The sequence below is a fragment of the Oppia nitens genome, unplaced genomic scaffold (assembly GCF_028296485.1).
Source record: "Oppia nitens isolate AA-2021 unplaced genomic scaffold, nextdenovo-longstitch-racon4-pilon3 scaffold3_pilon_pilon_pilon, whole genome shotgun sequence".
NCBI classification, from domain to species: Eukaryota; Metazoa; Arthropoda; class Arachnida; order Sarcoptiformes; family Oppiidae; genus Oppia; species Oppia nitens.
The window spans coordinates 6,852,479-6,868,616 of record NW_026533221.1 but is presented as its reverse complement, the minus strand read 5'-3'; the positions used below and the strand labels follow the sequence as shown (position 1 = coordinate 6,868,616).

General features: G+C 26.9%; 4 protein-coding genes across 5 annotated transcripts; 2 read left to right on the top strand and 2 right to left on the bottom strand.

Moving 5' to 3' along the window:
• Positions 1-1,723: 1,723 nt before the first annotated feature.
• Positions 1,724-3,331, bottom strand: LOC128958035 (JNK-interacting protein 1-like). The gene is made up of 3 exons (XM_054303851.1): positions 3,161-3,331; positions 2,840-3,018; positions 1,724-2,784 (listed from the first exon to the last, which is right to left on the bottom strand). Exons 1-3 carry the CDS (start codon positions 3,241-3,243, stop codon positions 1,724-1,726), a joined length of 1,323 nt encoding a protein of 440 aa, XP_054159826.1. The 5' UTR covers positions 3,244-3,331.
• A 2,434-nt stretch (positions 3,332-5,765) lies between these two features.
• Positions 5,766-8,921, top strand: LOC128958422 (testis-expressed protein 2-like). The gene is made up of 3 exons (XM_054304276.1): positions 5,766-8,070; positions 8,126-8,485; positions 8,554-8,921. Exons 1-3 carry the CDS (start codon positions 6,243-6,245, stop codon positions 8,796-8,798), a joined length of 2,433 nt encoding a protein of 810 aa, XP_054160251.1. The 5' UTR covers positions 5,766-6,242; the 3' UTR covers positions 8,799-8,921.
• A 250-nt stretch (positions 8,922-9,171) lies between these two features.
• Positions 9,172-9,935, bottom strand: LOC128958424 (V-type proton ATPase subunit G-like). The gene is made up of 3 exons (XM_054304278.1): positions 9,749-9,935; positions 9,547-9,680; positions 9,172-9,489 (listed from the first exon to the last, which is right to left on the bottom strand). Exons 1-3 carry the CDS (start codon positions 9,809-9,811, stop codon positions 9,321-9,323), a joined length of 366 nt encoding a protein of 121 aa, XP_054160253.1. The 5' UTR covers positions 9,812-9,935; the 3' UTR covers positions 9,172-9,320.
• Positions 9,936-10,076: 141 nt separating this feature from the next.
• LOC128958421 (uncharacterized) lies at positions 10,077-15,016 on the top strand. 2 transcript variants are annotated; one of them, XM_054304273.1, is made up of 14 exons: positions 10,077-10,403; positions 10,461-10,577; positions 10,639-10,801; positions 10,890-11,135; positions 11,215-11,615; positions 11,691-11,844; positions 12,385-12,744; positions 12,817-13,242; positions 13,436-13,513; positions 13,585-13,797; positions 13,886-13,976; positions 14,048-14,275; positions 14,337-14,435; positions 14,943-15,016. In XM_054304273.1, exons 1-14 carry the CDS (start codon positions 10,368-10,370, stop codon positions 14,995-14,997), a joined length of 2,667 nt encoding a protein of 888 aa, XP_054160248.1. In that variant the 5' UTR covers positions 10,077-10,367; the 3' UTR covers positions 14,998-15,016. The 2 variants fall into 2 exon arrangements, with proteins under 2 accessions (XP_054160248.1, XP_054160250.1); XM_054304275.1 differs by lacking the exon at positions 12,817-13,242.
• The last annotated feature ends 1,122 nt before the right edge of the window (positions 15,017-16,138 follow it).

Below are 16,138 nucleotides of genomic sequence, written 5' to 3'. Positions count from 1 at the left end.
TTGTTGTATTACTAGTTTACCTTTATTTTAGCTGTTTGTTAGGTTAGTGCTAACTTAGAGCAACTGTTTATTATAAGTAACTAACATCACTTGTATGTTATGGTGACCATCCCTACCTATGCTATTGGATACCTGTCTATTAATATACCTGTATAAACCACATTTCCGGACTATTGAATAACAATATTAATATATACTATAATATAAAAATACAATATAAATATTATAAATAACTCTTTGATTAAACTTTGAGGTTTTATTAAGATTATTCAAAGTTTTTTTAGGACTAAACCACTCCTTATATAAAATCTTAATACTATATAATTTACTTAATAGATTTAATAATATTTATTGTTTGTACAAAGTTATCACTTAATTATTATAAAAACAATTTTACTCTATTTAATAATAATTAAAATTTTAATCATATAGTAGTATTAAATTGTAGCAACAATGTAGAATTTACAACCATTAATAATTATAGTATTACTAATTATAACTTATAAGCATTAATATCTATAAATTGTCTATTGATAATGAAAAATAAATTAATAAATTGGATTTATTAGGATAATATTTTTTTTAATTTTTAGATTTTAACATAAAAATTAGTAAAAATTTTTTATTTTATAATATTGCTATTAAAACATATCTAACTAATTTAATAGGATAGTTTTAAACTGAATTTCAATAAATTCTATAATAATTTAATAAATAAGCTCAAATATATTATAATTAATTCACTATCAATTTATATTTTTAAAAAATAATCATATTTTGTTAGTAAATCTCTGTACAGTAACTTGAATACTGTTTTTAACTCAATATATTTTTAAAAATTTTGTTGCTATTTGTTTTCACATTCATAATTATTTTATGAAAGCATATAAAGTATTTTAAATAATAGTGTTATAAGATTATAATTTATATGTATGTAAATTAATTAAATTAGGTATTTAGTAATATAAATATATGAAAATGATAATGAAAACAATAAATTATTTATTAATAAACATTCAAATACACTATTTTTTATTCTACACTTAAAAACAAAAATTTTAAAAAGTGACAAAAATTAAGTAACCTTTAAATATAATAATAATAAAATATTTTATATATAACACTTGAAAATTATATTAGTTATTAAATTTGTAAATTCAATTATTGTATACAAAAGTTAATTGATAATCAATGTAAACTTTATATTACAGTAAATTTAAACTAAATTCCAGTGTAAAATATAACTTAGGAATCTTTTAATTTAGTAGAATAAATGATTTTTGAAATTAATTAGTAATAATTAATTATTTAAAAATAGAATTTAATTAAATTTATTATACATTATCTTACAAATGTATATATATAATGAATTTTTAATATTGAATTTTTCTGGAGACAACTTATAATTGATCTTTTTATAAATTTCAATATTATTAACAAAACAGTGTAAATGGCTAACATAACATTTCTATAGTTTTAAGTTTATACGTTTAAAATACAGTATCATAATTATTCAAACGTATTTATAAATGAGATCAAAATGTAACTTTTAATATCAGTCATATAGTAATGAATTGTAATATAACTTATTAAATTGAAATATGCATAATATTAAGGCAATTAAAGTTAAATGAAACATAAAACAAAATACTGTTACTTATAGTAAATGAATAACAATTAAAATATTATTTATATTATAACATATATTTAACAGAAAAATTGTTCAATCGATGTAAAATTCTTCGATAGGATACGACAACTCAATAAATCTGTTATAAAGTCTATGAAATGCTCGGCCGACAGCTTCGGTCACTTCACGAGTCGATTCCTTGCCTTTGAATACATGACACGCGAGTCTAGTTTCAGTCGGATGTTTTGTAATGAAACCAAAATAGCGATTATCTTCGGGATAAAAGCCACAAAATGTCACGTGTTTTAAGGCAAAGAAGTAGTCATGACTTATCATATGATTATTACTACTATTGATTGGCACCGGTTTGTTATCAGTCATTCTCAATCCTAAGTCACTAATCTCAACAATGGATGGATTGGGAGTATTCATACCGATATCTGATGGCTTGGCTTCAAGTACTCGACGAACTGATTCGCATAACACAGGATTTCCTTTTTGTTCTTTGACTTCAACCGATCCCAAGAAATCCAATAAATATCTTTCTTTTTTAACTTTGATATTAATAAGTGGTAAACTATCGTCACAATTGGGATCAACCATAAACTCTGAATAATCAATATCCGTGACCAATGCTGATGGAAATATGCCTTTTTCACCTGTTTTTAAATTATAGCCCTCACACCATAAATCGTCATTTTCTTTGCTTAAGTGAATTGGATCTCCTATTTCTATCTTAAGCTCATCACTATGTCGGGGAACAAACTTATAGAGACCCCTATGTGTGGCCTCTAATAATTGCAATGATTTTAATTTTTGACTTTCATTTTGATGAACTAATCCATTACCATAAGTCAGAGAGTCATCAATTGGACTAATTGCTGATGAATTACCGGAATCACTACCAAATCGATAATCATCTTCATCTGATGAATTGATACCATTATTTAGAGTTGGATCCTTATTATAGAGTTTTAATGATATCGGTTTTCCATCATTTGAATCAGTTTTGATCTCTAAAAATACATTTGTCGATACCTGACGTATTAGACATTTGTTTTGTCGCAAATAATGTATAACTTGAGGTTTGGCTAACTCTTCAGATAGTGGTATACCATCAGTGGTTGACACTGATTGCCAAAGACCTTCGAAAGCTATAATTCAAAAATTATATAAGAAATTTAAAAAAACAAAAATCATTTTTTATACGAATTTGATTGCAAGGGATTTTCGGCAATTTTCTTCGTTTCCTTTCTTTCAAAGACTGGATATCTTTGATTTCATTGGAGATAATAACTTCATTATTAGATTTACAATTCATGTCGTAGTTGTTTATGACTTCATTTTCTGGTGACTTCAAGCAATCGATGTCAATGTCCGGAACAAGTCTTTTAAACAGTTATTGAAAATATGATATAAAATGATTAAAATATATGAAACAAATGTCAAAACAAAAATAATTTATAAGAATATTCTGAATTATTAACTAAATAAAAGATAGCAATGTTAGTGGTATTGACCGACTCATACCTATAACATTGTTGAGGAGCTCTGATATGTTGAGGCATGAGATCAAAGTGTTTAGTAAACTGTTGGAACTGCGGATCGCCCATCGCTTACCATAAACTAGAGATCACTTCACTGGACCATCAAATATATGCTTTAGTGTACAAAATCATGTCTTATTCAACCTGTCCTTGACTTGCAACTCATGTCTAATGTTTAATCAAAACGATCGGACCATTAAATACTAGTAATTTCATTGTTAGCACCGGAAAGAGGGGTATGACATGAGATCATTAACTTAAATAATACTAAATATATAATGTATTTCCCATGATATGATGGGAGGCCCTGTCTTATTGACTATTATATTGATATTAAGCTCATGTCCTAAACTTCAATGTTCTAAAAGCAAAACAACACACCATATGGAGTAACGCTTGCGCTAACCTCCCGTTCCTCTATATAATAGCCTTTAGGGCTAACTTCATGGTTTTAACTTTCACACACTGCTATAATACATAGTGTACTTACCTTTATTTAAACTACTTAGACCTTAACACTCACTTTTATGTCACCAATATTTAAGATATCATTTATGTTCTCTTTTTAGTTTTTTTTAAATACCTGTTTCTCTCATTTAAAAGAATAAATAAAACTAAATTTATATTTATTAAACAAAAATATTTTGATTTATAATTTAAAGTATATTTTCTGCTGCAGTTATAAAAACATTTATATAGTTAATTTATTATATCATATCATTTTTTAAAGTAATTAATTTAGAAATAAAGTTTAATTATGATATATTTACTTTCAATTAAATCACATTTTTTCTCAAAAATATCCAATTATTAAAAAAGTTTATTTATAGAGTCTGTATAATTTAGAGTTTAAATTATATTATAGACTAATTACATTATGGCATTAAAATTTATTTTATTTTTTTTAATACAATATTACATTTGTGGATTTAGTTATAAATGCAATTTTACTTTATGTATCATATTATATAATTTTTAATTTAAAAACACATCTCGTATGCCATACCCCGCCATTGTCTTAAATATACTGTAACTTTTAGTATACTCAGTATACTATACTGTATTTGAGATATTAACCAAAAATATATACAGTAGCTCAAGAGTCAATGGATAGTAACTGTGGTGAGTCTAATAAATGTGTTAACTATTCAAATATCGACTAATTATATGAGCAGTTATCATATCTATTGTGTTTTTTAGGTTAACTTTTAATATATAATTAATATGACAGTCAAAGCAATAGATATATATACCGGTATATACTGTATATCACTGGATTCATACCAAAGCAAAAAATGGCAATTTCACGTAACTTGTTATATATTATAGGAAATGTTAACATGCACAAATAAACCATTTTGTATGATAAAAAATATTATTGTCATTTATTAAATGAGCTAGGTGACATAATTTTTGTAACAAATTGTCATTTTTGCTTAGTTATAAAAAGACCATTTAGTGTTTGCGGTTTATTATATAGACAATGGTACCATCAAATTAATTCAAGTTTGTATAAAATATAGATATAATCTTCAAAAAATTTGCGATAAAAACTTCAAATTGTCTTATAATTAAGAAAATATATAAAAATAAATTTTTAAAGTTTGCACAATTCAGTATTTTTTAAAAATAATTTATACATTTATTTGACTATTGCTATAATATAGTAATTTGTATAATAATAATAATGATAATTCTAATAATAAATAATAAAATTTTCTACTTTCACAAACAGTTAATGTATAAATTTATATCTAGTTTCAAATAAAGTAATTTTAAACAATGTTTTCTTTTAAAAAATATAAATTGCAATAAAACACTAATAAAACAATTCAAAATTTGAATTTCAAATGTTTTGTTTGTTTGTATTGATATAATGTTTTAAAATAAAACTTTTGTAAACTTAAGTTATGAAAAAAGAGTTGCTATGCATTTATTTTATTTTTTAAATCACAAGTTATTTGTTAACAAGTTTTAAATTACATGGAAATTGATTTTTTAATAGTTTTGATTGCAATGCTATTTTCACATAATATATAGTAAGCAAATATTTTATTAATCGAAAGAAAATTAATTAGTAAATTTATATACACTGAGTAATTGACCATGCTGATTTTGTTTTTTTAAATATTGATATTATATGAATAAATGATATGAAAAAAACTTAGAAATTAAAAATATCTGTATTTTTATAATTTGATGTTTAATAGGAAAATTAATTTATTGATTTAATAATAATCTATAAATTGATTTAATGCAAATTGTTGCATAATTTGTAATGCATCACTATTTTACTTATCTAATGTTAAGCAAACTAAAATAATTGCTATACAGTATTAATTAAAATTGCATTATAATTATATAGACTATTAATATTTAATTAAAATAATCATTTTTGTTGTATAAGTTTAAGGAAATAAACGTCTATTTAGATTTGAAAGTGTTTTTTAAACATGAAATTATAGCATCATTTCAAGGCATAGTAACATTTGCTGCAAACTATTAATTGCAGTAATAAAACGATTTTAATTTTAATAAATAGTATTATAATTTGATAGCATTTTTTGATTTGTCATTAAAGACATTGTACTGAATGAGTGAGTGATATACTGTATCACTAATAGGTTAGCGCATTGAAAGTGTTGTATTGAATGCAATGTCAATATACAGGTAATACTATAAACACTTTAATACTGTATAATACACAACACATTGCATATCAAGTGAGCAATGATTACATAATGCGTTAAATTGTTGTTCAAATAATGCATTGAAATAACATTTATTGAAAATATATTAAAAACAATTGATTTTATGCTATGTTTTGACTAATTATTGTTGATTTGCAACACATTTGTAACAATCATTGTCTGCACTCTTGAGTTGTCATCACTGCAACAGATGTGTCTCTAAATGATTGACTAAAAGACATGTTTGTTGTCATTAATATTAATATGATTTGAATGACTCAATCATTTTGAATATCTATTTGTTTATATCTTTGTTTAACTCTTATAAACCAATAGTTTAGTCACAATTATAGCACAATATTTGATCCAAAAGTGATGTCACGAGCGGTGAGGACAAGGACTCCAACTTTTCGGTTCAATCGCAATGAAGACGATTTGCTCGAAGAAGTTATTCAAACAAATGAAGAGTTGAGTGAAACAAATGATTCAGTGGACACTTCACTCAATTTGTCCATTGAATCGGTTGATAACAGTTTGACGGCCAATGACCACAATTCCAGTCATTTGAGTGCTTTGTTGGCCAATAAAGATAGACTCACAGTCCGAGACTTCTTCAACTCAAAGCTCAATAAGACAAAGAGTTTGGATGAAGACAATAGCAAAGAGTCGGGTATTGCTTCCAATTGGTTTAATGACATGAAGATAAAGATTAAAGAGAAAATAGACGAAAGAAAACGAGAGAAAGAATTAAAACAATCGATTAATACCGATGTTAGTGATAATGATGTCCAAAAAGAGACAACAATTGTCAATAAAAATGTGATGAATGAAACAAATGAAGAGAATAACAGAAATAAAATAAATCATTTGTCCGGTGAAGACAACGAAACCATTCCATTGGTAACTGATTTACAGATTCAGTCAATTGATAATAGCTATAGTGTTAATGAAAACCTCATTATAAGTAAATCATTTGAAAACCCTATGGTTTCCATTGTTCCGGAAATCGACAACAAATGTGAAGACAAGTGCGAAACTCGACAATTGCTTCATCTAAATAATTACAGCCGAATTGTTAATATAACGGCTGCAGTAATTGCATTCATATCTTTGATTATATCGATGGCACTTCCAGTTCCTTCATTTATAAGTGGATTATTGTTTGGATTTATTTTGACAGTAATTCTGTTTTCAGTATTAGGTTTTTATCTAATTTCTAACTATTTAGTTGTGACGCCAACCGACAGCAGAAAAAATAATATTAAAAAGGATGTAATCATAACTAATGTTACCAAAGATGATGAGATACATAAAGGATGGGTTTATGAGTTTATAGGCAATTATGGTGAACGCGATTCAGGATTTAAAGTTCAATTAATATATGTTCGTCTTCAGGGATCAAATCTAAGACTATCCAAACCTAAGCACGACTTGAAAAAGCAAAAGTTAAATTCAAATTCATTGCCTGTATTCATATCTCAAAGATTCTTCGATTTGTCCAAAATTTTACATAAAAGAGTTTATCTTCTTTTGCCTAAAAGTGTCAGAAATCAAAAGAAATACGTTTGGAGTAAAAAATATCCGATTTGTCTTGAATTAGAAGACATAAAAACCAAAAATATTGTTAAATTGATTTTATTTATTCGTAATTGTCGTGAAAAAGAAGAGTGGTTTTGGAAATTGAGAGAAAAGATACAACAAAACTTATATTCATTGATTGGTGCGTCAGATCCGCCCACACCTAATACCAGTTGCGATACGATATCTACCGAAATGGATCGATTGCCTCGAACTCAATCCTTAGATCTCGGATCCTTACAAAGCGCTACAACTTTTTCTTCGATGTCTAATTCGCCCACAAGTCCTTCAAAAGAGTTATTAATATTATCAAAACAAATAGATTACAATTTTTTTATTAATAATTTAGTAACACTTAAAACGGATAATACGTCTTCCCTTTCGTGGTTTAACGCATTGATAGGTCGTATCTGTTTTGATATATTGAACGAACCATTTTGGTCGACATATATCGCTGCAAAAATCCAACGAAAACTTCGGCGCTTAAGACTTCCTTATTTTATGGAGTCGTTAACTATCACTGAAATAGATGTCGGCAGTACTTTGCCTTCATTTAATAGTGTCCCGAACCCACCCATTGTTGATAGTAAAGGATTATGGATTGATTTTGATATCACTTACTCTGGTAAGAGATCATTGAATGTTTAAATAAAAATAATTTTTCACAATTTAAATTATAGGAGGGTTTACAATGACTTTGGAAACCAAATTAAATTTAATGAAACTTAAAGAACAGGCTAATGGCGCACAAGAAATGAAAAATTTTTCGGAAAGACCTGATTTGGATCTTTCGGACAACGATAGCGATTCTATACTTAGCAGTTCTGAAGATGAAATAGAAGAGAAACCTCCCGTTGATCTCGAAGACGCTGATAACACCAAAAAACAACAAAAGATTCTCAAATTTGTCGATAAAATCGCTTCTTCCCCCTATTTTCAGAAAGTGTCAGAAAATAAATATGTAAAGCGAGCCATGGAAGAGGTGTCCAAAACTGCACTTATACTGACAGTTCAAATACAAACTCTGAACGGAACATTAGGTTCGTATGACAAGAGAACTGATATATTAAATAAATTTATTATATTTATATTAAATTTATCTGAAAAGCTATTAATATTCCTGAACCGCCAACCGATCGATTGTGGTATGGTTTTAGAGGCAATCCCGATCTAGTCCTGTCCGCCCGACCCAAGTTGGGTGAACATGAAGTTAGTATCAGTCATATAACAGATATAATTGAGCGTAAACTACGTGCAGAGTTTGCTAAAGTGCTAGTAATGCCTAATATGGATGATTTGGTGATACCTGTTCTTACAGCTAATATTGAACAATACGTAACTACAGTGCCTTAATCCCAGTATTGCACATCTGTTAGATTGTGGTCAATGTAATAACAAAAATAATATCTTTTATCCAATTGTTGCAATTATAATAATTTCTATTTTAGTTAATTATTTATATTTTAATTAATTTTCATTTTTCATATCCATTGCTGTGATAATTAATAGCTGATTTGATTATTTAAACCAACAATTAATGAATATTTGTTTATTAAACTTGATTAATGAATACATACACACGTTATGCCTAATATGTACTGTAAGTCATATACCAAATGTCAATGTTTTGTCTTAACATTCAGTCTTAAATACAATTAAATACAATTAATCATATATTGCAACTCAATTTGTATTGATTTCTAATTTGAATAAAATTTATAAATGATTTTCAAACAATGTTATGTTTTCACTGTATTATATAATATTTAATAATAATTAATTAATATATTTCTCGACTAAAATGTTATATTACTATATAATATATAACGGAATGTAATTAGTATTACATTTAAATGAAACCTAAAATAATAAAAACTATTTCAAGTCTTCGAGTCTTAAGTTTCGGTGAAGTTGTGGCTTAACATCGCATATAACTCGAGCCAACAGGTCTTCAATTACTTTGTCTTTCGCAGTCATAACAGTCTTATTCATGACATCCATCTTAATGCGGGTCTCGACCTCTATTTTGGCCGCAATATCGTCTCTAAAATGTAAAACATGTCAATACAATCATATCATATATCAAACTCAATGGTCAAACCGGGAACCCATATGTTGTCGTTCATAATCTCGAAACTGTTTTTCTCTTTCGGCCTTAAATTTGTCGATCTCTGCGTTGGCCTCATCTTTGGCCTGTTTGAGTCGCCGTGCTTTACGTTTTCTGGCCTCTTGGACCTATTGGATCAATTGGTATTCAATTCAATTAATTCATATCAATTGTTAAACAATTAATCAAATGTAACCTTTTCTGCCGCACGTTTCTCTGCGGTCAACAATTGTTGAATGCCATGTGTTTGACTGGCCATCACAACAAACCGTATAATCGATGATAACTTCACTTAACTATCACTCAATTGAATCCAAAAAAACAATAATCGCTTCACTGATGTCTGAAACGCCCAACAATTGACTCAATTTTGTAAATATTGTAATTCAATGTAGAGATGTTTGCAGTTTATAATATACGGATAATTTTGTACAGTATTTATGATAAACACAATCCGGTATAATCAGTGCTAAAGAGTGACTGAATTGATGTCTACTCTATAGAGTATTACTATATGTCAGCTGAAAGTTATGTTTCCTTTTAAACTTAAGTCCATTTCATTACATTTGATCGCTAATCGACTCAATACTCAATGCAATACTCAATCCAATACTCAATAGTCAGCACTCATTCATATCAATGACATAACACTTAACAAGTGTTTGACTTAAACACCGATTTTATTAATAATTTATAAAATTGTTTATATTATTGACTAAACAGATGTCTTGTAATGATTTACTAATCACTTGTTAATCAAAAAATATTTGATTATTGCTTTGTTTTATCACTTAAATGACTGATTGAAGCCATCAATGGATAACTATTTGGAAAATTGCAAAAAACAATTGGTTTGTCTCTAATTGAATCAATTGATTTGATTGTCTTTACTTGATTTGCAACTATAGAAACAATTATCTTCGTTGTCCTCACCGGTCGAGTTGGTTGTTGGCAATGAAAGCTGTGATTTGGATTCAGCTGTCAGTGCTGTTGGACTCGCTTTCATTAAACACATTGAATACAATGTATGTCAATATCATGTCATATATGGTATTGTTTTTTGTAACACTTTATATACATTTATAGTCTGGAGATTATCACCAAAGACTGGTTGTTCCCATATTGAATGCCACCCGAAATGAATTGTCGTTAAAGACTGAAGTGATCTTTTGGTTTGAAAACTCAGTTCACTTGAATTGCGAGGATCTCATCTGCAGAGATGAAATCAATTGGGAACTGCTTAAGACAAGTATTAATCTATTACTATATTTATTAAACAACATTATTATCAAAACAATAATTTTCATTTATTTATTTATTGTAATAATTATTAACAGAGAAAGTGTTGATAACTTTAGTGGACCACAACAGTAATGATCAATTGGCCAGAATTGGTGAGATAATTGAGATAATAGATCACCATAAATATGATACCACCAAAAGCCTGGTATCTGATCCATCAAAACTGTTGATTGATTTGAATGTCGGTTCGTGTTCAACACTTGTCGCCGAAAAATTTCTTAAAAGTAAATTAAGAAATGATACACAATTGGCGCTTATGTTCTTCGGGACCATTGTTTTAGGTCAGGCTTACTATTGATTAAGTGATTTGTATTATTTTATATAACTTTTATTATATATTAATATTTTATCAAATTATAGATACCCTTAATTTCTCAGATAGTGCTCAAAAATATAGTGAAAGAGATAAAAATGTTATCAAAGAGTTAGAGTCTATAATTGAGGACAAATCCATTTCGCGATCTGAATGTTATAAACAATTAAGTAATGCCAAGAACTCGACAAATCATCTAACCTTTGAACAGTTGTTATTTAAGGACAAGAAAATGGTTGCAAATACAAGAATTATAATATCATCGATTTCGGGTCAATTGGTGTCTAATATGGATTTAGAATCTAAACGAACTTTATTTTATGAGTTATCTTCAAATGAAAATTATCGGTTTGAGGCCATTATTCTGTTAGGAATTGATAATACAAATAATGATTGTATAGGACGTGATTTGGCTGTATTTACCAAAAATACAAGTCTTATGACAAAGGTTTAGATCTATTACTTACCGGTAGTTTCATAATTGATGTATAATTCAATATTTTCTTAATTTTATTCTCAAAAGATTACATCAAAATTAGAATCGGAAAGCAATGGATTAGAATTAAGTTTAGTTAAAGATTTAAAAGATTTAAGAATTTATAAACAAAACAATGTTAAGGCCTCCAGAAAGCAAATAATGCCTTTAATTTCATCGATTTACGAAACAAACGGAACCGGTATTTAACAATTTGTTTATTAATTTATTTATATTTACGGTACTATTTAATTAGTTATAAATTTTTACATAATTTATTAATTAACAATTTTGTCTTATTTTGTGGAATAAATATTTGTACGAATACGAGGTTTAATGTTATTGTAATACTGTATAACTGTAAATGAGTCTCTTTCTTGTATTGTTATATAAATTTTATTTACCATAGTATCAGATGATAGCAACAAATCTCCGAATAATCGGAAAAAGTTGTTGAAAGCGCTCTCCACTGCAGACGTGGATCCAGAGTTTGTTCTCAATTATATTCCCGAAACTGTAGATTTTCTTGAGTCTCCACAATATAGTTATGTCGAAACAGAGGTCTGATTATGTTTACGATTGTTTGAAAAAGTTGTCTCGTTTTTTATGCTAATTGTTGTTATATTAACTTTGTTTTACAATTATTGTTAATATTTAGGCCGAAAACTATTTTCCGTCTTCCCCTTTAAAAGGTTAGATTTAAATCATTTATTAATATTTTTTGTTTTTACGTAAAAAATAGACACAACTAATGGTACTCACAATATAATGAATAAAGAATCAGAGCTTGAAATACCAAACATTGATAATCATAAAGTAAATAATCCGGAATCAGTCTATGGCTCATATATAGAAGATTCGTTTGTTGGAGAATTGGTTGGTGATTATCCTAACAATGATGACAAAGATGAACACGATTTAGACCATCACTGGACTTTAAACAATGGCATTGGTATTAACAATGAAATTGAATTTGATTTCGACTCATTTGGTCCCGAATCGATTCAACCAGTTTTTACCGATAATAATGATATCAACAGAGAGATAAATCCTAACGATATAAAAGTAAAGTTGTCGTTAAGTGAAGAAACACTAAATGATGGTATAGTTACTTAGTTGGCATTTATGTAGTATTTTAGTTATTTTATTTTGATTATTGATTTTATTTTGTTAGAAGTTAATCAATCAAATGAATTACAAACTAAACAAATAAATGAACAAAACAATGAAAATAGCGAAAAGCAAATGAATGGTTCACAAAATTCTGAAGCTTTTAATCAATCGTTTTTATCGGTTCCCAATGATGTCAGTTCTACCTCTGAATCAGATATAAGCCAAACATTGAGTGAAGAAATTAGAGATGAAATAAACAGCACTCCCTTTAAAAGAAACACTTCATTAACACAAAGCCAGAGAAAGAAAATCAGTCCACGAATTAATATTCAGCAGATTCTTAACTCTTCCGATGACTTAAGTCCTGGTATAGTACCGGACGAGTCCAGTGCCACTCATACTAATCATCCACTTTCTATAAATGTTGAACCAATTAGTGCCAATTCATTAAATACCAGTAATATTAGTGATGGAAGTGAAAGTAAAGGTTAGGACATTGATATCTGAAACACTACCCTTTCTTCTGGTGTTTACATCATTTTATAACATTTTACATCTTTTTTAACAACTATTAAGAATTATTAAGAACTGATTTCAAGCTCTGATACTTTGCTTCATATTTATTTGTCTTAATATTTTTCTTTAACAAATTTATTAATAACATTAATCTTCAAACAAAGGTTTAAATCGAAGGCCGTCCACAACAAAGAAGAAGATACCGGTTAACAGAGAGTTCTTCAAAAGCGACGAATTTAATGGTTAATTCGAAAAAATATATAATTTAATAGATTTAATAAAATCCATTTCCATTAAATTTATTTACCGGTAGATAAAAGTGGAGACGGAGAAGCATCACATATTGAAGAGTTAAGTGCTCGACAAGAATTGGAAGAATCAAGAGCTTGGAAAGAGTCGTGTCCTATGGGACCTGAAGGTGATGTCAAACAGATTGATATGAAAGTTATTGATCCGTATAAGAAAGTCATATCACATGGCGGATACTTTCACTCAAATAATACAATAGGGAATTGTCATCAATCAGGTAAAGTATATTTTAGCCTAAAATGTTATAATTGTGTATTATTTACGTTTTTATCAGTAATTAAAAAATGTTTATTTGACACATTAAGGTACGAGTCCAGCAATAATAGTATTTTCTTCTTGTTATTTACCCGATCGAAGTCGTAAAGACTACAACTATGTTATGGATCACCTGTTTATGTATGAATTGTTTGTTTGATTATTTGGTTATTTTATAATTATTATATAACACAATATCTAACCACTGATAGGTATGTGTTGACAACTTTGCATAATTTGATTGCTGACGACTATATCCTCATATACTTCCACAACGCTGGTGTCTCTTCTATGGGCAATAATATGCCAACATTTGGATGGCTTAAGAGATGTTATTATATGATTGATAGGAGATTGAAGAAGAATCTAAAAGGATTGTATTTAGTGCACCCGACCTTCTGGTTGAAGACACTTATTATTATGAGTAAACCATTTATAAGGTATTCATTAATTGTTTCAATGAATTAGTTCTAATATTCATATTTGAATTGATATATAAAGTTCAAAGTTTTCGAAGAAATTGAAATTTGTGTCCACTTTGGCTGAATTGAGTGCTTTGTTGCCTATAGAACACATAGCAATACCAGAAGCAGTCAAAACGTAAGACATGTTGACAATTAAATGACAATTGATCCCAACTGATCCCAATTGATCCCAATGTTCCCCAATTGCTTTGCAAGTGTTTGCTTCTAACTTCTAAAAGTCATATCCTTTTTCTATTTTTCAAATGTATAAATGTTTCAATTAATATGTAATAAACTTTATTCAATAACAGTTATGATGAAGAAATCGCTTATAATTATCTATAATTGACACTACATTTGTTCACTTCTTAATATGACTTTTGTTATAAATTTTGTTCTCAATATTTGCTACGAAACTAACGACTCTTTTCTGGCAAATGTTTTACTATTGATGAATGAATCTCTTATATATATTCAACAATAACCATAAAATATCAATAATATAAAATGTTATCATTTGAGTGTTGAAAATAAAACATGATTCTGTATATAATACCAAAAATAGATATACAGATGATTATTGAAATGTTAGACAATTTTTGACATTTATATGACTTAATTATTATGATTTAATTTTTATTAGGATTGACACACAAGTAATGAGTAGACAAAGAAAAAGTCGTCGAACTACACAATAATAGATTTAATTATATTTAATATTATAAATAGTATTATTTTTTGTATTTATTAATTTAATGCTTTAATATACAATTATTATTTGTAATCTTTATTTATTTCTGTGATACAAATGTTATATATAAATTTATGAATAATTAATCATATTTCCTTAAATAGTGTATAACAAAATTGTAAATCACTAATTTTTGCTATAAATAAAATGATTTTTATATACTATTATTGTATAATAACATAAATTTTTAGTATATTATAAAATGTGTAATAATTTCTATTATATATATTACAGTTATTCTCTTTTAAGGTAATCACTGATGAATTAAGAAAATATCTAAATATAAAGTATACAGTAATATATAAAATTAATACATAAACCGGTAATAAATTATAATTTAATTAATAATTTATTATTATTATTGTTTATAATTGTACAGTATATTATATAATTATAATGCATTTATGAAAGTTCAGTAATAATACTACAATTGATATACATTTATATAATCTTATACTTTATGATTTTTTACAATACAGTAATTTTAGAAACATAAAGTTAAGTTTATTTTAAATTTATAACAAACTATGAGCAGATTATACAAACTAATTAACGTAATTTTACTTTAAGTTTATTTTTATGTAAAAATTTATCTAATTTTAACAAGAATATCCATTTTGACTCTAATATCACATTTCATTATGTATTTTCTAATACAATGAATTTATATAAAGTTTTTTAAAGAAAAAAATTTAGAAAATTAATATTTTAAAAAATTAAAAATTATTAGATTAGTCATTGATAGTGTAAGTTATATAAATATTTACACATTTAAAAAACAGTATAATATTGTACTATTGGCTAACAATATAACTTAAATTATATTTTACTTATGATTACATTGGATTTTAGTAAATGCATTTGAATAAGACATATGAAAAATGATTAAATATATAGAATACTACAGATATAGTATAGTTAGGGTTTGTAATGATTTCATCCCTCGTCTTATTTCCAAAAGATCCCTATGTTTCCTACCTTTTGTGAATTCCCAGGGAATCTATTCCCTTGTACACCACCTATTGAACCATAAACAACACATTTTATTATAATTCTAAAAAAACAAATGTTATATTAAACTTTATTTT

What these genes read in the sequence shown, in the direction of transcription:
- LOC128958422 (XM_054304276.1), top strand. Translation starts at nt 6,243, where the DNA reads ATGTCACGAGCGGTGAGGACAAGGACTCCAACTTTTCGGTTCAATCGC. An exon ending in TTTTGATATCACTTACTCTG is followed by an intron (nt 8,071 to 8,125) that starts GTAAGAGATCAT and finishes TTTAAATTATAG; the next exon opens with GAGGGTTTACAATGACTTTG. An exon ending in AACTCTGAACGGAACATTAG is followed by an intron (nt 8,486 to 8,553) that starts GTTCGTATGACA and finishes TTATCTGAAAAG; the next exon opens with CTATTAATATTCCTGAACCG.
- LOC128958424 (XM_054304278.1), bottom strand. Translation starts at nt 9,811, where the DNA reads ATGGCCAGTCAAACACATGGCATTCAACAATTGTTGACCGCAGAGAAA. An exon ending in AGAAACGTGCGGCAGAAAAG is followed by an intron (nt 9,681 to 9,748) that starts GTTACATTTGAT and finishes TTGATCCAATAG; the next exon opens with GTCCAAGAGGCCAGAAAACG. An exon ending in CGACAACATATGGGTTCCCG is followed by an intron (nt 9,490 to 9,546) that starts GTTTGACCATTG and finishes TTTACATTTTAG; the next exon opens with AGACGATATTGCGGCCAAAA.
- LOC128958421 (XM_054304273.1), top strand. Translation starts at nt 10,368, where the DNA reads ATGGATAACTATTTGGAAAATTGCAAAAAACAATTG. An exon ending in ATACAAGTCTTATGACAAAG is followed by an intron (nt 11,616 to 11,690) that starts GTTTAGATCTAT and finishes TATTCTCAAAAG; the next exon opens with ATTACATCAAAATTAGAATC. An exon ending in CAAAAGCGACGAATTTAATG is followed by an intron (nt 13,514 to 13,584) that starts GTTAATTCGAAA and finishes ATTTACCGGTAG; the next exon opens with ATAAAAGTGGAGACGGAGAA.
- LOC128958035 (XM_054303851.1), bottom strand. Translation starts at nt 3,243, where the DNA reads ATGGGCGATCCGCAGTTCCAACAGTTTACTAAACACTTTGATCTCATG. An exon ending in GCTCCTCAACAATGTTATAG is followed by an intron (nt 3,019 to 3,160) that starts GTATGAGTCGGT and finishes ACTGTTTAAAAG; the next exon opens with ACTTGTTCCGGACATTGACA. An exon ending in AATCCCTTGCAATCAAATTC is followed by an intron (nt 2,785 to 2,839) that starts GTATAAAAAATG and finishes TTTGAATTATAG; the next exon opens with CTTTCGAAGGTCTTTGGCAA.